The 22029-nt window shown below is 46.9% G+C and overlaps 1 protein-coding gene across 1 annotated transcript in view; it reads right to left on the bottom strand.

Moving 5' to 3' along the window:
* MRE11 (MRE11 double strand break repair nuclease) overlaps positions 1-22029 on the bottom strand; it is a 468980-nt gene that overhangs the window by 20198 nt on the left and 426753 nt on the right. The window contains exon 19 of the mRNA XM_086935305.1: positions 5282-5366. Coding sequence (XP_086791431.1) covers positions 5282-5366 — 85 coding nt within the window. The remainder of the gene's footprint in view (positions 1-5281; positions 5367-22029) is intronic.

The following is a 22029-nucleotide window of genomic DNA, read 5'->3' as shown; positions in this document are numbered from 1 at the left end:
CTTGGCTTGGTTCAGTAATTCATTCACCGCCTTTGTCTTTACTGCCTTTTGCTTCGTCAGGTCAAAAACAATACTGTCTTCCTGTTTCGAGTCTGGGATGCCGGCCGGTGAGGTATGAACGGTGGAGGTCAGTTTGGTATGACTTGGAGATTGATTTGCTGTCTCGGGTTGTTTCTCCCACGCCTGCACACGCCTGGAACAGGCAGACCCTGGGGTCGGCTGAATGTTGGTGTGTCTTGTTCTCCTCCGATGATGACTTAGTTCTCCCGCCGTGTCTGGCTTCTTTTGCGGATTGACTGGTTGGTCCATTTTTATTTGGGTGCTATTGGCCAAGATGCTGACCTCCGTTTTATATGACCAGGACCAGGGCCTTCGAGTCAACCTTGCTGCCCCTACCCGGGGTGACGGTGTGGTATTAGTGTCACGATGCACCTGTGCTCGATGCGACAGGTTGTCTGGTGGAGTGATCGAGTGTGCATTGACATTGGTGTGGGACACGTTGCTCTCGACGTGAGGAGTGTCTCTTGGTTTGCTGATGTGTTCAGGTGCTTGGCGCCATGGCCAGTGTCGGGACCACGACTCTGTCGACTCGAAGGATCGGACCGAAATGCTGTCCGAATCAGAGGAGTTCTCCCTCACTTCCTTCTGAGAATGTTTCTTTAAGAATGTTGTACGTGGTCGTTGTCGGGACCATGACTCTGCCGACTCAAAAGATTGGACCGACATGTTGTCTGAATCAGAGGGGTGTTCCGTCAGTTCCCTCTGCGAGTGTTCATTTGGGACTGTCCTTCTAGGTGGTCTTCGGAACCGGGTAGTCCGTGACGAGCTGCTTTCCCCTTCGGAATTGTGTTTGAAAGGCTTCTCCATGTGTCTTTGTTGGAATATCTTCAACGCTGCCTCATTTGGGAGATTGTTTGAAGATTCCGTGCTTGTTCCTTGTGCTTGATCCCAAGCTTTCGCCTCTTCGTCCTTCTCGTCTGATGTTGCCCATCTACGCTCTGTTTCATCGTTTTCGCGGGGCCCATGAAGGCATGGATCTTTTCTTGCTGGTTGTTGTTGTTGTGAGGGACCAGTCCGTCTTGCGTTATCTGGTTCTCCTTCCCAATTGCTTGATGTTCCCACACCTCTGACTTGGGGTTTATGTGTTCTCCGGCCAGATGTTTCCTTGGACTCGTCTTCACTGCTTGTCGACTGATGTCCCTGCGCCGACTTTCGGTGTTGACCAGTGCGACTCCTTCTTCTGCGGTTAGTCTTTCTCTCCCACTTGCTGTGTGGGATGCCTTCTGGTCCAGGAGTGCGGTCTGTCCCACTTGATGCTCTTGCTTCCTCCTTTGAATGATTCTTTGAGGAACTCCTGGGAGGTGAATAACTGTTTGGAATTATTCTTTGGGTGGTTGACTCTGGGTCATCTGACTCCGAGCAGTCCTTGGTTGATCTTAAGTAGTCGGATGCTGAGAAATCTGACTCTGAGTAATTCGTGTTATTTTCTTTGTCACTGTGTCTTTCCTGTTGTCTTTTTGCTGGTCTGTCTTCCCTCTCTCTCCTTTCAGTTCCGTTTGTTTTCTGAGGGTTGTCTGTTCGGGCGTCTTGATAATTTGCTCTCAGATTCGGGGCCTTTGATTTGTCTCTTACATTGACGTGCAGTCCAATTTCAGCCTTCCTGATGATTTCTTCCAGTGACCACTTTCCTCGCAAGATCTTGAGTTTCGTGTCGGGGTTTGCGCAGCCTTCTATTATCCGGAGTAGGACTGCGTCCTCATTCGTAAAGGTGTTGAAGTGGCAGCCTTGTACCAGGTTTTTCAACCGAGTGATGAAGGTTGGCAGTGGTTCACCGGGTTCCTGCCGAGCTGTGTTGAAAGCGATGCGCTCTCGATCCACTTCCGTTTGTGCGGAGAGACGGGCACATAGCTTCTCTTGGAGTCTTTTATAGATGTCTGTGTCTTCGTCGGAAAATGTTTTGATTGGGCATCGGCCCTCTGGACCCACCAAATGGAGGAGCAGCATTAGGCATTTCCTCTCTCTTTGTTCTCCATTGGCATCCAGGAAATCACTCAATGTGGCCAGCCATTGGTTCCGTTTGAGACACAAACTCCAGGTATCCGTCTGCATCCCTGGGGGTGGTGCGTCAAAGCAGGGATTGAACTGTTGTGAGATTTCTTCTCCCGCTATAAGGGGAGGATTTTGGTGGATCATGTTCACACAGCACGGGCTGTTCATTTGTCTTCTCGTCTTCGTAGTTGATCTGTGTTTAGTCGAAAACCTGCGGTCTGGTCATGTGCTGGGACGTTAGCAATGCTTGTTTGGCCTTAGCCAATGCTCGCTTGGTCTTTGCTAATGCATGATTCTGTTATGTTCGCCAGTGCTTGTTTGGTTTTCAGCAACACTTGTTTTCTTTCTTTGCTGCGATTTGTCTAATGCTTGTTGACCTGCGTGTCTCAATGCTTGTGTCTCTTTGCGTGGATCGGTGCTTGTTGATTTGCACGTATCAGCGTTTGTCCAGTTGCATACGTCACTGCTCACTTATTTACTTATTTGCATGTATCAATGTTTGTTTATTCGCATGTACCAATGCTTGTTGCTTCACTTGTCTTTGCATGCACCAATGCTTGTTTATTTGCATGTACCACTGCTTGTACTGGTCTTCGCATGTGCCAATGCTCGTTGATTTGCATGTATCAATGCTTGTTTATTTGCATGTACCAATGCTTGTTGATTCACTTGTCCTTGCATGTACCAATGCTTGTTGATTTGCATGTATCAATGCTTGTTTGTATGTCTGTTGCCTTTGCCAATGATTGTTTGGTTTTTTTTTGCCAATGTTTGTCCTTTACCAATGCTTATTCCACTGTTCGCCTGACTTAAAGATGGCCGCCGCTAAGTTTCACAGGGATGTCCTTCCAGCTGCCTGACTCTAAGATGGCCGCCCAAATCACGCGAGATGTGCTTGCATTCAGCCTGACACTCACATGACTCACCGGCAGCCGATTTCCTTCTGGGCAGCAATTCCTTTTGAGCCTCTACACACTCCTGGGCTTCCAGCACACTCAGGTAGGGTCGGGGCAAGCTCCCGATTGGTCTTCATCATTTGCATGTCACTTCTCACGCCTCGGGGTAGGGTTCTCCATCGAGGCGGCACACTTTCCTTTGGTGGGGCAGCGCTTCCTCGCACAGCGCCCTCACGGTCTCCGCTCTATGTCTCCACGTTCAGGCGGCAGGGTCGGGTTGGGCTCCCGATCCCTCGCCCAGTCCACGCTGACCCTCACCTCACTCGGGTGCTCTCTGTTTCTTTTGGCGCGAAACGCGCTCTCGCTTCAGGGCACGTTCACGGGACCTCCGTGGTGTCTCAGACGCCTTCTGGTCACCGGAGCATCCGGCAGAATCGGGGTGGGCTCCCGATCTCTGCTTCTTCTTTGTTTTCGGTTCCCGTTTTTCTTGCGCCGACAGCGTGCTAACGCTCACGCATCGCGCGTGAGGTTTCCCGACCTCTGGTCTCCGGCGGGCACCAGTCTCAGCGCGCTCAGCCGCGCTCGGTAACCGACCTTCGTGGGGCGATGTCCACCACGCCAGGGTGTCTCTGCTTTGCTCTAGGGCGCTGGGCAGGGTCGGAGTGGGCTCCCGACTCCTGCTTCTTCACGGATGCCGATCCTCACGCATCCGGCGGGACTCGCGCTTTCGGCGCGAACAGCTTTCCTTTCCTGAGCGTTTTAACGCTCGATCTGGCGGCTCCCTCTGGGCTCCCACGGTCGCTGGGGGGGGGGAGCAGGGTCATCGGCTGCCGACCTCTTCCTTCTGGCGGCAGTACTTCCAGGCAACAAGTTCTTTACTTGATGCTGCAGGGACAGGGCACTCCGGTCGGGTTCTGAAGGCTATGGTCACGCCTATCCCATCCTCGTCGCCAGCTGTCGTGTCCCACGCTAATTACACACGGACACTGACTTGTATATTTATGAGCCCTTTATTCATGCATCTGTACCGGTCCCTGTCCCTACTCTAACTGTCCCCTTGGTTCCTATTCCTCGGCTCCTCCCGTTCCTGCTCCTCCCTCTGTCTCCACCCCTCAACCACTAGACTGCGTCTCACCATGCTACACCTATTACCCTTCCCTTGCGCACTGCGATCTGACTTCGTCACAGCTCACGGTTGTCAGTGTTGCGCGGTTGGCTCAACATTGGTCTCTAATCTCTCAAAAATTTGTCCTTCCTCTGCAGCTCATCCATCACTTTTCTTGCATAAAAGTTAACCATTTGTTCACTGTGCTTTGGAGTCCTGTCTGTTTTCTGTGTCAGTGCCAAGAAATCTTCTAGTCCAGATGCACTCCACATGTGGTAGACATTGTAAAGTGCCATACCTCTTGAAAAGCCTGTGACTGCAATATCACCAACAAGTTATGAACTGCCTCCTTTTGTAAATAAATTGTCTGGGATATCCCTTCTGTTCCTAATAGACTCAGAAAGACTGCAACAGAGGAATGTAGAGTTTGTCTGTAAGGATGCAATATTTTGACACTAGAGGTGATGGAGAGAGCACTCCCAGGACCTGAGCCAGATTAGAGGATCCAAACGCAGTCAGGAGTTTAACTCCACTTCCATGTCAATACCTAAGAGTGCCCTTTCCCTGAGCAAAGATTGCTACTGTAAACTCAAAGCTTCGAGGACTTCCACCTCAAAAGACATTCATGTATATTGGGACAAGAAACAGGAGGCAGCACCAGTAACAAAGCAGAAAAATAGAGGTGAAGGGTATGGTCAGAAGTATGGCCTTAGATCAGAGGATGTCATATATGGCAAAGCGCCAGGAGAGTTTCTACATTGGTGCCCATCAGACCATGTCTCCACAAATACCCCCAATATCTCATTGTCCTTTCAGTATGAGCAGCATTGCAGGATAACTGCGTGGAAGACGAGGAAACCCTTTAACGGTTAAATTGTGTGCAGGTGCCATACCCTGCAGCTCTGAGAAGCAGAGGATTCCCATGACCAGACCAGCAGTAGCTCTCACAGTGCAGAATTGGGGCAAAGTCGTCCTCACACCTGCACTGAATATCTATTTAAGAGTGTTCAAGGGAGCCCACATTCTTAGTGCAACATTCACTGGCCAGCAGCCAATCAGGATGCAACAAGCTGACAGCTGCTCAGGTAAAAAATCATGGACGCCGACTTAGTTTCAGCTTAGAAAGCATGGTTGTGATTTGTCTAATGTAGGCTTTGGAATTATTAATTTATTTCTTTACTATGGTGCAATAAAATATGATTGCAGTTTACAAATGAAATCAATATTTTACCTCATCGTCATCTTCAAACATGACACCTCTGAATGATTGGCTCTGGGTACTTTGCTTGCCATACGAAGAGGATGTGCTTGAAGTCCTGAGATTATCAAAAAAGAGAAAAAAAAACATTCTTTGAAGGGGCATGCATGAATGTCAAAGTTAACTATCTTAACAGACCTTACTTTTACAAATACCCAACATGCCCAGTCAATAACACCTCAGAAGGGGCCAGTGATGATCTAAACGAAAAGCATAAATCATGGCCCTTTATACAATGCAGTTGCTGTGGTAAACATTTGCAATTTTGGCTCAGTGTCTGTGCAAGCGGTCGCTTCATCTTGCATCCAATTTGCTGACATAGTGCCAAATAAAATTAATAATTTTATTCACAAACATCCAATTATTTTTTTTGACCGGAATGGCCAAGTGATTTTCCTCATTTCCTGGCTGCCCATTGTTTATGCATTTTAAACAAAATGTATTACAAGAGCTATTCACTAATGCACAGTAAGATACAATTAACAAAAATAGAAGCTAAACTAAAGATAAACTTAAAAACCATGAAGGTATCCCTCTACAATGTCATATGAAAAATTTGGGAACAAGAAATATGGAAAATATCAGAGAAAGAAAGACACTATTGCAGAGAGAAGGCGGTTATAAGCATTACATTAGACTGCCCTCATAGAAGGGCGATACCACCTTCAGGTTAAGGATAGCCCGAAGCACCAATCTATCAAGGTCGAACATAGTATGCGGTGGTCGCACAGAAGTGACCGCAATAAGGTAGGCAGTTATCACAACCAACACCCTCAGAATGCAACTATGCATGCCTTTTAAAAGGTGCACACATCAAACAAGCGGCAACTAAATCATGTTAGACCTTTCAAAAATTGCATCGCAATGGTTTATTTGAACAAAGAAGGTCGATCCGGTAAATGTAGAGATTCAAAAAGGTTTAAAAGGGAACCCTCAACAGTGCCCACAGCAAAGCCGAATGTGTCAAATATAAACAACATTTAGCCATAAAAGGTTCAGCGTGTGGCTCCTTGGACCAGCGTCCAGTGTAGATGTAGAAGGGTGGCTACCACCTGGATGAATTTCTGGATGGTGACTACATTTTCCCTAAACTTATGACTGTCAATTTATTCTGCTTAACAGTCTTCAGAACTCTAATATTGCTCGAGGAACAGTGTAGTTACGAACAGATACATTAATTTAGTTGATTTTAAAATAGGCTGATTGCACTGGCCCAATCATCACTCAGAAAATTGAACACTTATACTTTCCCCTGACTGGTCAGGTGGTAGCCTGTTTTCCTGAGCCATGCAGAAATTCTTCTTTATTCATTACGGCAGCCATATTGGATGCAGACTTTCATAATTATTGTGCAATGTTCTACCCCAAAGTGCTAAGCCACTAGCAACTATTTAGTTATGAACCTAAGGCAAGCCCGATTGCGCCACACACTAAGCTGTACAAATGAAAGCAGACTTAAATGGGATTAAACTGCTGAAGGGTAAGGATAAACACAGAGTTTCCTATAACCCCAAAGAGTTGTATTCTTATTCTCATCCTTGTATACTCTTTCAGTGGCTACTAAACTTATTTTAAAAAGCAGAGAACTTATATCTTAATGCACCATTGTACAAGATTTTATCTCACAGGGACCAAAGCCCAAATTACCTGAACCTAACTTCGATATGTAATGTGAGATCATCACTTACATATCGCATATCTCAAAGCGAAAACATGTGAAAGCCGGTTAACTAAGATTTCTGCACCTCACGCCAGTTTTGACATATTTACAACTCCCACGCAGCAAGCCCTGGGATCAACCTTCTAATGAGGCCTCTGCGCTCCAGATCCTTGAGATACCAATGATGGGCGTGCGCAGAATGATAAAGTCCAGATGGCAAAGTAAGATTTTACAAAATGTCATTATTGTTCAATCGGTATCAAAACAGCTTTAAGTTCCAGCCAACACTTTTCGTCCTCCCTAGGAGAACTTCATTAGGGCTCCTACGGGCAATCACCCTTATGAGGGGGCAACTGAGTTAGTTCTTGTGTCTACAATATATCCCGAGCTGGACCAGAGTGTGTCCACAGCGAAGATGTCTAGATCAATCACGAAAAGCCCGAAAAATACGTAGGAAATCTGTACATTGACTCCCACTGGTTGATGTCAAAGGGCTGCCTTGTGCTCGGAGATAGATCCATGTAGATCCTTAGTACTGGACTAATGCTATTTCATAGGAATTAAAAATTCAGTTTTTAAGTTAAAGCAGTCCCAATATGGGAGTTTGAGGCTGGTCGTGTTATCCCACACTTGTCGGCAAAGGTCGTAACTTCTGTCAAATGTACGCTAGAAACTGAATGCAATAAGGTCTGCAGGCAGTATCTCCGGAGTCTACAGAGGGAAAGTTCCCACGGCCTTATCGGGCCCGTCCGTGAAATTCAAGCGTTCGGAGTGCCGAACTGAAATTTTTTATTCCTATGGACATACCATTGGTCCAGAACTAAGGATCTACAAGCATCTATCTCTGAGCACACGGCAGCCCTTTGACATCAACAAGTGGGAGTCAACGTACAGATTTCCGATGTATTTTTTGTGCTTTTCGTGATTGATCTAGACATCTTCGCTTGCAGGCAGGGAAACAGATAAAGTCAGTTCCCAGTGGACAGGAGCATTTTTCATGCTCATGCTCATTAGGAGGAGACTTAGTCTTTGCTATTTGTTGGTGGGAGGTTTGAAAGGTGGAGAAAGAAGTGAAGAAGATGGAAGTGATGATTATGTGGTTTGTTTAATCAAAGATAGTGGGATCAAAGAAGATGAGTGGAAAGTAGAATTGGCTAAAGATACAGATTTGCAAAGGGTGATTGAGTGTTCTAAAGGTGGTTGGAAAGAACAATATAAAATACATGAATCATTGAAAGCTTTCTGGAGGGTTAGAAGTAAACTTGTGTGTCAAGATGGTTTGTTGCTACGTGGAACAAGGTTAATTCAGCCTCGTTCTCTAAGGGAGCACTTAATAACCTTTGCGCATGACAGCCATTCAGGCATTTCAAAAACCAAGGAAAGGTTGAGGCAAATGTATTGGTGGCCCGGGATGAATATCCAAGTGTAAAGAGCTGTGAGGAGTGTTTAGAATGTCTGAAGTGTAATAAAAGGCTGAAAAGTAGAGTGCAACCTTTGGTTCTGAGGATATTACCAGAGAACCTAGGGAAGAGGTGGCCATAGACATTTTAGGTCCCATAGGAGAGTCCAGAGCAGATAGGTATGTTATTGTACTAATGGACTCGTATTCGAGATGGTCTGAAATAGATTTAATCAGTTCTGTTGAGACAAAAGATGTGACTGGATTTCTTGAGGGCATTTTCGTGTAGGAAGCATTTCCATCTGCTCTACAGTCGGACAACGGAGTGCAATTCGTATTTAAAGAGATGGAAATGTTTCTTAATGAGAAAGGTATTACACACAAAAAGCTGGCATTATATCACCCAAAGAAAATTGGTGTACTTCGAAGATTCAAAGAGCTGTTCTAAGCCAGTCTTGTTGGAAGAAAGAACTTTTTAATAAGATTAGGAACTATAGAGTTACACCACACACGACAGGGACGACACCTTTTGAATTATTTCGGAGGAGGAAAGCTTGTACCTAGGTGTGTCCTTCTTGGATGAATCGAAAAACTAAAAGATGAGTAGGCGGTGTAGAAAATGAAGATCTAAACAAAAATGTGGTGGAATTTGAAAAGATGCTGGTAAACAAAGAACGATATGATGTGCAAAGATCTGCCAAGAAATTACATGTATGTGTTGGTGATATGGTAAAAAAAAGTAATTACATTCCTTGCTCATTTAAGGCAGTCTCACTGCCTCACTAGTGTAGGCTTGTCTTTTTCAAAAGATACACAAAATGCCCTTATGCACTTTCGGAGAAAGAATCATAGGAAGACTACATTTCCCATTTCCCTTAACGTGCTCGTATTTCCACGCCATGGCGCGATGACGTTTTTGCACCATGATGCCACATGCCAGGCCTCTCCTCTGCAACACTCCTGAGATAACGAATGGGCAAACTCCTGCTGCATGCCCTGTTTTGCTACGGCTACAATGTCGAGCAGGCTTAGCCCTTGCCGCTGATTGAATGGGTACTGGTTTCCATATTTCTTGAGAACCGGCAGGTGTTACCAATAAAATCAGCTGGCAAAGATGAGGCTCAGCTCCTAAAATAAGCAAACTCACCGCACATTTCCTATCCTTCTAGACGGCTATTGGTAGGGAACAGGTAAGATCTAAGCGGGCATTTCTCTTTGACAAAGTAAGTTTGGTCCGTTTATTTTAATCTGACATGACATTGGGGCCGTATTTTCTTGTGTTCTTAATTTAACCATACCCAGGGTACCATTTTAATTAACAAGTTACTTATCTTAGGTAATGATATATCTGTAAGAGACATAGATTATTTATGGATTCCTCACCTTAGAATTACCACCATGCGTCAGACTGGATCAGCAGAATTTTTCTTCAGCAGTACCCCTGCGCGTCGGTAGGTGGAGTCGGTCAACTCCGTGTTTATCGTTGGCATCGTGGTCGCCGGAATGACGTTGCGGTATCTACTTTGACGCTGCCCCTGTGCACTGACGTCAGCTCTTTACACGACATTCCACGCCAGAAGCGTAGAGCCATGCAAGACACTGACCACTAGTGCACAAAACTAGGGCCCTGAAAGGAAGTACCTTACCCTAGAAGTCAGTTTGCAGAAAGGGAAGGATGGGTGGCGCAGTGAGGAATCCATAACTAATTTATGCCTTTTACAGGTATATTGTTACTGAAGGTAAGTAACTTGTTCATCTGAAAGAGACAAATAGTTATGGATTCCTCATCTTAAAATAGATACGCCAGCAATACCAACCCCGGAAGTAGGTCTGTGAACCCAGTTCACACCAGAAAGTCCTGGAGAACTGAACGGCCAAAGAAACCGTCTCTCTGGACTTGGCTTTCCAGGCATTAGTGTTTGGTAAATGTGTGCAATGAAGTCCTTGAAGCTGCTTGGCAGATGTCATGAAGGGGGACTCCACATCCCAAAGCAGTAGTGGCTGCCGTTGCCCCTAGTGTAATGGGCACGCAACCCCACTGAAAGTTACTTTTTCGCTACAGAGTAGCAAATTTTGATGCAAAGAAGGACCCATCGAGAGATGGTTTGTTTTTGCACGGCCTGACCTTTCTTGCCGCCCATGTAGCCAACAAAGAGCTGATCATCCACCCGAAATTGTTTTGTGCAATCCAGATAGAATGAAAGCGCACGTTTTGGATCCAGACGGTGGGCAAAGTGATGGTCTGTCCTATGTGGAAAGAAGTAACCACTTTGGGAAGGAAAGAAGGCCTAGTGCGAAGGACAACTTTGTCCGGATGAACAACCAGGAAAGGAGGTCTTGAAGAAAGGGATTGAAGCTCACTCACCCTGCGGGCAGAGGTGATGGCGACCAAAAAGGCAGTTTTAATGGTTAAAAGTCTGAGAGGACAGTTATGCAGCGGCTCGAAAGGAGCGCACAAAAGGTAGGTCAGAACCAAGTTCAAGTCCCACTGAGACATTATGAAAGGAATTGGAGGAAACAAGTGAGTAATGCGCTTAAGGAAGCGGTTTACAATAGGGGGCTTGAAAAGAGATGGCTGATCAGGAAGCCGAAGAAAATCCGAGATGGCCGAAAGATAGCCTTTCAAGGTGCCCAGAGCAGAGCCCTGCTGTGCCGAAGAAAGAAGGAAGAGGAGAAGCTCTGAAAGGGGTGCAGAAAAAGGATCCACAGCCTTTGCTGCACACAATGCCAGAAATGTGTTGCATCTACAGGCATATTCCGTTTTGGTGGCGGGACGCCAGGCTGGCAAGATAACGTTACTGACTTCGCAAAGATCGTCGAGAGCTGTCAACTGTTGCCGCTCAATCTCCACACAAGGAGGTGAATGCTGGACAGGTTTGGGTGAAGGACCGCCCCCTTCTGCTGCGACAGAAGATCCTCCCGAGGGGGCAGTCTGATCGGAGGATCAATGGCCATGTGCAGAAGCTTGGGATACCAGACTCTTCGTGCCTAGTCCAGAGCCACAAGAATGACTTGGGCCCGGTCGCGCTTGATCTTCTTCAGTACTCTGGACAGAAGTAGTATAGGCGGAAAGGCGTATAGAAGACCGCAACTCCACTCGCAAAGAAAGGTGTCGCCTAGCGAGTGCTGCCTTGGAAATTCCAACGCGCTGAATTGCTGACATTGCGCTTTCTCGTCGGTGGCAAATAGATCTAACCAAGGCTCTCCCCACTGCTGAAAGAGACCTTGCACCACCTCCGAGTGAAGACGCCATTTGTGATCCATCATGCACCGGCAGCTGAGTTTGTCCACCCTGGCGTTCAGAGAACCTGCCAGGTGTTCAACCACCAGGGACATGCCCTGATGTTCCAGCCACTTCTAGAGACAAAGTGCCTCCTGGCATAGGGTCCATGACCCCACCCCACCCTGCTTGTTGCAGTACCACATGGCCTTTGGTGTTGCCCATGAACACCTGCACTATCTCCCTTTGATAGAAGGAAGGAATGCCTTCAGTGCAAGATGGATCGCCCAAAGCTCCAGAAGGTTGATGTGGAGCCCGGACTCCGCCGGAGACCAGAGGCACTCTGATCTCTGCCTCTCCCATGTGGCCGCCCCACCCCAGAAGTGAGGCATCTATCACCACTGTGAACTCTGGTTGGGGAAGAGAGAGGGATCTTCTGTTGACCCAATCCTGGTTCATTAGCCACCACTGCAGTTGGTGTGCAGTGCCCTCCGAGATCTGGATGCAATCGGAAAGATTCCCTGATGCTGTACCCACTAGAAATTCAGGTACCACTGCAGAGCCTGTATATGCCACCTGGCATAGTCCACCAACAGGATGCAGGAAGCCATTAGGCCCGGTAGTCTCATGGTTATTCTGAACGAAACCTGGGATATAGGCTGAAAGATCAGAATCATAGCCCGAATATCCCGGACTCGCTGTTCGGGGCGATAAGCCTGAAACTGCGTGTCCAGAACCGCTCTGATGAAGAGGAGCTTCTGAGAGGGAATCAGGTGTGACTTCGGCACACTGATGATGAACCCCAGCGAATGCAGGAGGTCGGCTGTAGTCTGGGGGTGGGTGATGAAAGCCTGGGGCGAGTCCGCCTTCAACAGCCAGCAGTCGAGATAGGGTAAGCCTGGAAGCCCTGATCTGCGCAGATGAGCTGCGACCACTGCGATCACTTTTGTTAACACCCGAGGGGCACTGGTAAGGCCAAAGGGGAGCACGGTAAACTGAAAGTGCTCTTGTCCTACCATGAACCGTAGGTAACGCAGATGGCACAGCAGGACGGGGATGTGAAAACAAGCCTTCTTGCAAGTCCCACTCTACCCTCCAGTCTCCAGGGTTGAGGGCAGACAGGACCTGAGTCAGTGTCAACATCTTGAACTTCTCCTTCCGGAGGAAGCGGTTGGCGTTCCAAGGTAGGATGCCGGCCCTTGCCTTCTTGGGTACCAGAAGTAGTGGGAATAAATAATAACCACAACCTACTTCTGGGGCAGGAACAAGCTCGATGGTTCCTTTGGCCAAGAAAGCCGTAACTTCCTGTTGGAGAAGGGCCAGGTGATCCTCAGACATGCGATGGAATTGAGGTGGCATGGAAGGAGGGGTAGTCTCGAAGGGGAGGGAGTAGCCCCTTCGGACTATCTGCATAACCCACCTGTCCGGCGTGATGTTGAGCCAGTGGGGGAGGGTGATGATGAGTCCTGCCGCCCACTGGCGATTGGTGGCCCTGAAAGTTCGGACTTGTAGGGTTTGAAGTCTGCTGCAGAGGGGGCGCTGGTGGACTGGCCCGCCCGACCCAACGTCGGTGGGATCCACATACCGTGCAGAGGCTGGATAGCTTGCACAGGCCTGTGGCTCTGGGCGGAACGTGGCGGGCACCCCTTCCTTAGCCACGAAAGGGGCGCAAAGCAGACTGAGCTGGGTGGGAGGTGGAAGCGAGGCCCATGGTTCTGGCCATAGCCCTAGAATCCTTAGAGCACTCAAGCGCATTGTCGGCCTTGTCACCAAACAGGTGACGGCCATCAAAGGGCATGCCCAAAAGTGTTGCTTGGACATCACCTGAAAAGCCAGTGGACCTCAGCCAGGTGTAGCGTCTCAGTGCTACTGACGTGGAAATCATCCTACCTAGTGAGTCGGCAGTGTTCAGCCCACATCTTATGGCGAACTTCGCTGCGTCTCTCCCTTCGGCAATTGCACGGGAGAGCACGTCCCAGGCCTTCTTCGGGCATTGTGGCAGCACCTGCGCGACCGTGTCCCACAACGAGTGGGAGTACTGGTCTAAGAGACATGCGGTGCTCACCGACCACAGCCCTAAGCTGGAGAAAGAAAATATCTTCTTCCCAAGGTGATACAGCTTCTTGGATTCCCTATCAGGTGGTGCGTTAAGGAATGCGCCCTTTGAAGCCGATGCTTGGACCACCAAGCTCTCGGGGGTGGGATGTTGAGATAGGAAAACGGGGCCGCTCGGGGCTGGGCGGTGGCGTCAGGGAATCATCCGTTCATAAGGGCCTCATTGAACGGCAGCAGGGGCTCCAAAGAGGCTGCTGCCGGCTGAAGCACCTAGGTCAGGAGGTTAGTCCTGACCACCACCATAGGAAGCTCAAGGTTTAGGGCCTCGGCCACCCTACGAAACACCTCTGCGTAAGATGCACTCTCCTCCACAGCCACGGTAGGAGGAGATAGCATGCCAAGGTCTGGCTTCCCCCAACTTCTCTCTCTAGTCCGGTTTCTCAAACTGGTCTGCCAAAGGGTCCACAGATCCCTTCCAGTCCTCCTCACCCTCCTCAGGTAGCCACTCAGGGCTATAGGGAACACCAGGGGAGAACAGTGGTACAAAAATACCGGTCGGCGCCGCTCCCGACGTCGGTCGTAGCCGGTCCAGCTCCGTGTCCATATCGAGGGAGAGCCCGGGGTTGACGTTGGCTGGGGACACAATCAGCGTCAGTGGGGGCAGAGGTGTCGCCACTGGATTTGGGACTGGAAGAAGTGTCACAAGGTCGACCGGCGCCGATCTGGATCCAGGCCTGGATCCCTGGGGGCCCTGCGGCACGGGAGCTGAAGCCGCCGGCACCAAAGGCCTAGAGACCCCAGCCAAGTCCGCGGGACTTGAAGGCACGCCGGCAGAGTTGGGCTACCCAAAGATGGAATGGAGGGCTTCGTAAAAGCTAAGAAGTTGGGCAGGGCTAGCTACGGCTTACGGGAAAGCGTGTAGGCCGGAGTCGACCCAACAGGCTCTGTGGGCGGAGTCGGACGACTACCTTCCGCTTCCGGCGTCGGCCAACGAGAACACGAAGAGTGAAGGTGCTTCTTTGCCTTCTTCTTGTGCTTCGACTTACCCGCAGGCTTGGACGAAGAGTGGTGGTGACAACTCCACGACCGGTCCCATGACCTCCCTCCCGACTGGGACCTTGAACGGCACTGAGCAGACTGACGGGCCTCGAGAAGCTTTTGGGACCGCTCCCGCAAAGACTTCGGGTTTATGGCCCAGCAGTCGGAGCACGACTTTGGGTCATGGTCATGCTCCAAACACCAAAGGCACACAAGGTGCGGGTCCGTAACCAACATCAGTTTGTGACAAGAGTCACAAGCCCTGAAGCTGGTTTGAGGACAGGACATCCCTACGTGCAGCAGGAGTCGAAGGATGCGAAAAGATGTTGACAAAAGTCGAAAAAAGAGTCAAAAAGTGACTTGAGGTACCGCTTTCTCCGGATCTGCGATGGCTGGTGCTGACGTCAGCGCGCAGGCGGCAGCGTCTAAGTAGATATTGTGATGTAATTCCGGCGACCACGAAACCAAAGACGAACGCGGAGTCGGCCAACGCCACCCACTGACACGCAGGGGTACTGCTGAAGAAAAATTCTCCGGATCCAGTCTGACGCCTGGGGGTAATTCTAAGGTGAGGAACCCATAACTAATTGTCTCTTTCAGATAAAAGGATACTTTTGTGGTATACCCTAAGGTATTTTTAGTTAGTAACTGGACCAATGCTATCCAGAAAATATATATATATATATCTAAGAACTCCCTCAGGATAGCCCAACGCGAGGTTGAGTCCCCCCTGTTAGTATTACTTTACCAGGGTGGGACGAGGAAGCCTTTGATGAAGCATGCCACATTATGTGAGTGAGCCTACCCAGCTCAATTCTTGGAATTGCCAGTTTCAGTAGGAGGCACTAAATCATACTTAAAAAACAACAGAATCATCTGAATAGCTTCTAGTATTTACCCCAGATACTCCCAACACAAGGACACCACGCCATTATTGTGTGTTAACAAATAAAATACCCTCAGAAAGGGTCTTAAATTCTTGAGTCAAAATTCTTATCTCCTATGAAGGCGATTAAAGTTTTCAAAAATGCAATAAAACTGAATATCATAGAGTATGGAATCTTGACAGGGTGGCAAAACTACCGAAACTGACAGGAACAAGTATTAATGATGAAAGTTAAAGGGATAATTTGAGCTTGAATGACAAGAATATCTTCTCAACTGATGGGGGGGGGGGAAGCAAGAAGAAGTGGGAGATGCCGTTTCAAACCCAAGCACATGAAAGACTTTGTTTGAATACTACATGTAACTGTGGGGATGCAGTCTTCATATTTTCTTTTCTTTCCATTCAAAGTGTACACATCATCCTTTCTTTTTTGTAGAACGTTGCAAGTATTGTTGTAGTATGCCATATATTATATTGTGTAAATATGTGTGCATATTCAAAGCTGAAAATAGCCCAGTTGGGCTTTGCTGTTGTTTTGTTGTCATGAGAAGGGAGATGTGTGGAACCTATGTGCTTACGGTTCCACATGTTCTAAGAAAGTAGAGAGGCATCAATCTGAGCGGAGAGTGTTGGGATTTGAATAGCGCAGGGGTTGGAAGGAGCTGGAGCAAGAAGGCGGAGGTGTTAAGATGGATCATAAAATAACCCTTCTCAGCCTTATCTGACAAGTGGACCTATTTCTTTACAGGGTCCATCGTGTTCCATTCTGTGACAGGACTGCTGTCTGCAAGAGCAGCGCTGAGGAGCCGAGAGATCCTGTCCTTAGCTCAGCCATGGACCCCTAGTCTTGCACGTGTGGCTGATTGTTACTGAGCCTGAGGTATGAATTTTTAATAATAATAAAAAAAGATTGTAGACTTTATTCGATTTGATAGTGAAAAACACCCATTCTACCATGATGGCGTTTTTTTCAGACTAAAAAGGCATGTCAGTTCTGATGTCCCTTGTATATAAGCATAAACTATGATTGTAGCTCCCCTTCTCCAATTATCTCTCATCACCCCCTTCTCTCTGATTTCTGGACCTATATATCTACTGTTTTTCCTCCTTCCTTCTTCTTTCTTTCCCGTTCTTCTTTTCTCTTCTCTCTTTCCCCTCTCTTCTCTTCCTCTCTTTCTATCTCCTCTATCTCTCTGTCTTCTCATTTCTTCTTTTACAATTGAACCGTTATTTTACTGCTTTTTTATATGCATCACATGTGTATCACTTGGTTCTACTGTACTATTATATTATCTTTGTATTGTTCTTTCTTTAAACAAATAAAAATTTCCTAAACTGAAACTATGATTGTAGCTGGAGTAACTCAATGGTACATTATTTCTCATTATTTCTTGGTGCTCTAAAATCTTATGGTCATGGAAAAGGAGGCACAAGCGAAGAAAAGAAATTGACTTGGGTAGCAAAGTTTGGTCAAACTGGGAAACTAGGACTAACACCAGGTTTCCTGATTACACGTTGTGGGATTCAGCCACTGTATGGATTTCTCATTCTGTCCCCCTTCAGTCCTAGCAACGATTTTATGAACATCGCAGAAGTAAATCAGTTGGCGTTTGCCTCTTATTTAAGTCCTTTATTGTTGCCCTACATGCAGAAACATTTTTGTCTCTTAAGCAAAGAGGTTTTTGTACAGCGTGCACCCTGAGCTGAATTATACCAGGTGCTCTCAAATGTGATGATCATGGAAAAGGAAGCACAGTGAATAAATGTAGCTGCTCAGGATCACACAGGTTGGTCAGGCTGGGGAGCTGGGATTGGAACCAGGAGCTAGATTTTGCCCAGGACCCGCCTAAATCTTCTTACAACCCTAAAGGAATTCTGTGTGTGGCTGGTCAGCCTGAGGTTCAGAAAAGTGCTCCAATAACAGCACAGTCACGGCAAACACGGCAATGGTTAATCATGTAACTGACCATTTTAGCCAAGGGAAGAAAAGATACTACAGCACGAAAATAATTAAAATACGATGTCAAGGTTGAACGGTAATTGTTGAAACACTTGAATGGGCGTGCTAGGTGGGTATACAGACATACATTACTTGCAACCAGTCAAGTCGGCATCTAAACAGAGAAAGCGCCAAGTATGGATGCGGGTGCACATGGTCTGTTACCAGAATGAAGCCGAACGTTGCTAAGCAACCGCATAACCCTGCGATGAGGACGAGCACTCGTTCCAATGAAGGAAGTCGGCAAAGCAATTCACCGGCCGCGGTGCGTGAGGGACACGCCCCTTCCTCTCGAGATAGACTGACAGAGCACGCGCTGGTTTGTAGAGTTGCGGACGGTGTAAATTTATGAATGCGATAAAAAGGGATGTGAAAGAAAGCTACATTATTTGAAAACACAAGAATACACCGAAGGGAAAATAACGTTGTGGGGACCGAAACTAATGACAGCAACTCGAAAAAAAAATCGTAGTACACACAGAGGCATAAAATCACCATGCATGATAGCATGATTACGGCGCAACGTCGTGTAAAAGGGAGCAGTTGTACCACACTATTACAGTGTTAAACGGTTATGCATGATACTATGTACGATAATGGCAGGGCACATACTCCAATAAAATATGCACTGCACTGGATGTTCTCCTCATTAATAAAGCACCCCGTTCTGACAATAATCATGCCACAGATCTATGATCCATCAAAAGATGACTCTTGTGACTAGACAATCAGCTTTGCCCAGAAGCGACTGACTCCTCTGCACTTCTGGACACAAGAATGGAATTGCAGGAAATATCATTAGAGGCATCACATACATTTTCACACTAGTGAGATCCTAGAACGCGACATAACATTACCCATGACAAGGGTGAAATCAGAAAACATTGACCACAGTGACCTTAAAAGAAGTGACGTCAGTACTGCATTGTTTTCAAATGCCGACATCGGCCATGGGGCTACGACACCATTAGGGAATTTTTCAACTGACTTATGCTGAAAAGAGCCAGGGTTTATGGCCTTGCTGTAAGTGACTGGACTACACATCACATTGATTGAATGAATAGATCAGCAGGTTGAAGTGAAATGTAGGATTATTGAATTCAAAAGTCCCCAGTGACCTGCTGACTGGTCGAATGCTTCCTCTGGGAGAATAAAGGGATGCCTGCTGTCATCCTGGAACCTTAGACATTACAATTATTTTTCATTATTATTGTCAGGATATGACAACATTTGTTTTACTTCCTCCAAATTGTCAAGTGTAGCACAAGATAAGAATTGCTAATTAAAGGGGCAGTTCTGTTTAATACAATATTTATGTACAGAAAAAGGTAACTGCGACCTCCGTTCATCAGCGGTATTCTATAGAAAAGAGGTGTCCTTCTTTACCAGGACGTTAAAAGCATCGAATGGTAGGGAAAGAGGAGTGCGCCATTAAACACACATCAATCACATCACTATCTATATCCTCTCTCTTTATCAACAATTGGAAAAGATAACTGATGAAAAAATACAGTCAATGCCAAACACAGTTCTTCCACCTCACAGGCGGTGCACACACCTGCATAGGTCTGTGCGATGCACCAGGCTCGTCATCAGGGAGCATTTATTTCTGTGTCTTAATCCACGCTGTGCCTCATTCCTGTAAGCTTCATGTGAGATACAAATGCCATTGGAGTATGGTGTCCCTCTGCTTTCTTCTGGCTCTCGTTCTCCAATCCAACCTATGATGCTTTTTGATCCATTTGGACAGAACATATCAATTCAATCCTTGTCACTCCCTGTAGCTTTACTTTTACTACATAATTTCTCTCACAGCACACTGGCATGGTTCTGTTGTGCTCATTGTAGATGTTGGTGGTTTTCCTACCCTGTCTCCCTTCAATCGTATTGTTTATATTATGTTCTCTGAGAAAATGGCCAATTTTATGAGCAATAGCAACTATTCCGCATAAATGTAGAATCATAACTCATTATTTTGGTGAAATTCCTATTGGGTCTCTCATAAGCAAAGCATTCCCACTCCCACTAGAGGCAGCACATACTGCTCTCACCAGGAACATCAGTCGCTCAAAGGTTAACAGATGCAGAAGATATCCCTATGCAATGAGTTATGCCAATAACTTCCTCCAGTTTTAGACTCAGACAACCTAATACACGTCCCTGTATCGTCTCTGACTAACAACTGAATATAAATTGGTCTCAAATACATATCCATATAAGTAGCTGCCAAAACTCACCGCTCACCAACATACGTATCTACGGTTTGATGACTGTATTGTTTTTATTTTACAAAATTGTGTCTTTCAAGTAATACGTTGAGTTCCTCCGTAGAATGTTTCTCGAACCCAGCAGTGGCCTCATTATATTCTTGCCTTGTGCTAAATGCCCCTGGTTTCAACTTCTGGCAAATTATCAAGGACACGTTCTCCATCTCTCCAAGGCAGTCAAACAAAGGTGCTTTCCTCCTTTCAGGAGCAAACGTTGTTGCGTCAATGGCAAACAAATAATTTCCACACGATCTTGCTCAACATTTCCATCTCATGGACGGATGGCTGGCTGGGATAGGCAGACGAGCAACCTGAACCGGCAACTTGCTGCGTGGAAACCATCTTTCTGTCTGGAATGTTTTCGTAAACATCGGAAAATATTACCTATATGCCTCACAGAGTTTAACACCTGGTAAAGTGATAAAAGCCCATGCTCGTTAAGTGCCAACTGCAGCGCTTATTACTTTTTTTTCTCAACAAAACTTTGCATATCATGCAGAAGTGCTGCACTTATAGAAGATAAGAAACGTGAAAACATGGATCCCTGATTCCGTGGTGCCCAAACTGTCCTGATAGGCAAATTGGCACGGTATCGATACTCTCACATACTGAGCATAAGCAGTTAAATGGGCGTGCTTGGGAGGCAGGTGTCTAGGTCTGCCTACTCACTGGTTAAAGTTACGCGAATGCTGAGCCTGAAATGCATCATGACGTGATGCACTCACCAGGAAATGCAGCCGGAGTGTTGCTGCAAAGCACATTGCCTTCCCTGACAGGTGCAGCCCTGTCAAGTACAATGCATCAGAGGTCAGAATAAGGCATTTTAGTGTGGTGGTCCGCATCACTACACTAAAATGCAAAGTCACACAATTATAGCGCCTCCTGAAGCTGTCAAGGGGGAGACTGGAGCGCCACTATAATTAGCACTGAGCAGAGCAGCATGACGGCGCGCTGCTCTGGCAGCCGCAGGGTGCTAGACTCTGGCAAGTGCACACTGTGCAGTGCGCTGTCTGTTACCCTGTTAAATTTGTTGAGAAAACTTAGTTTTGAAGGACAAGTTACTTACCTTCGGTAAAGCCTAATTTGGTAGAGACAGTATCCAGCTGCAGATTCCTTACTTTTGAATTCCCCAGACATCAGACTGGATCCGGAAGATTTTTCTAGCAATAGCCCTGTGCGCCGTAGGTGGTGTTGGTTGGCTCCGCGTGACGCCATCAGTGCTGGAAGTGATGTCCTCGTCACCTATATAGGCGTCACCTCAGCAGGCTGATGTCAGTTACTTTTCACAACTTTCCACGCCAGAAACGCAGAGCCATTAAGAGTATTGATATAGGTGAGTTGAAAAAATTATGGCCCTGACAGGGCACACCCTTGACCCTAGAAACTTGGCCTCAGGGCTGGGAGGACGGGGTAGGTCGGGTGACTGTGACTCGATACTGTCTCTACCAGATGAGGAGTTACCAAAGGTAAGAAACCTGTCCATCCGAAAGAGACATCTAGCCACAGATTCCAAGCCTTTGAATAGACTTAGTGGTAATGGACCACACAAAAATCGGGCTACAAAGGGGCCTAGACACGCTCGATATGTACAACAAAAGAAATGAGCTTATGATAAATGCTCAAAAACGAAAGTAGTCATTTTCTGTCATTTTCCCAAAAAAGCTTTACTGAAATGGCATGTGGGCAAAGAAATCATCGCTACCGCGAGATCGTCCAACTCCCTCGGGTGCTGGCTAAGTGAGACGGGTAGAGCAACATTACATCTGCACAAAATGAAGGCCACAGCACAGTCAACAACTTTTGCCCTATGCAAACTAAATGAGTTCATCCATAGTCCAACAATAGCCCCTATCAGAAAAAAGTAATACAAGCTAAAATTAGGGCAACTGCAGGTTATGCACAGCAGGCATTTACGGGCAAAATGGAAACAATGTTGGACAAAGCACAATGCCTGGCCCACAAACGCATTTTCAAAGTCCCTAAATACACTTGCAACAGCCTAATTCGTTTGGAATTCGCACTGAAGCAACAAAGTAAAGAATGCCTGGGAATGCACGCAAAATATTACTATCAAGTATTAACAGCCCCAGCCGGAAGCTTAAAGAGCATGCTGAAGCCAATCTACGGAGGGTCAATCAACCTGTGGCAATGTTACATGGAGAAAGCAGTGGAAATGTTGAGTTTGGCAATTAAAAAT

Source organism: Lissotriton vulgaris, chromosome 8 (assembly GCF_964263255.1).
Source record: "Lissotriton vulgaris chromosome 8, aLisVul1.2, whole genome shotgun sequence".
NCBI classification, from domain to species: domain Eukaryota; kingdom Metazoa; phylum Chordata; class Amphibia; order Caudata; family Salamandridae; genus Lissotriton; species Lissotriton vulgaris.
Note: the sequence above shows the minus strand (reverse complement) of the source record. Positions and strands in the feature narration are given on the sequence as shown.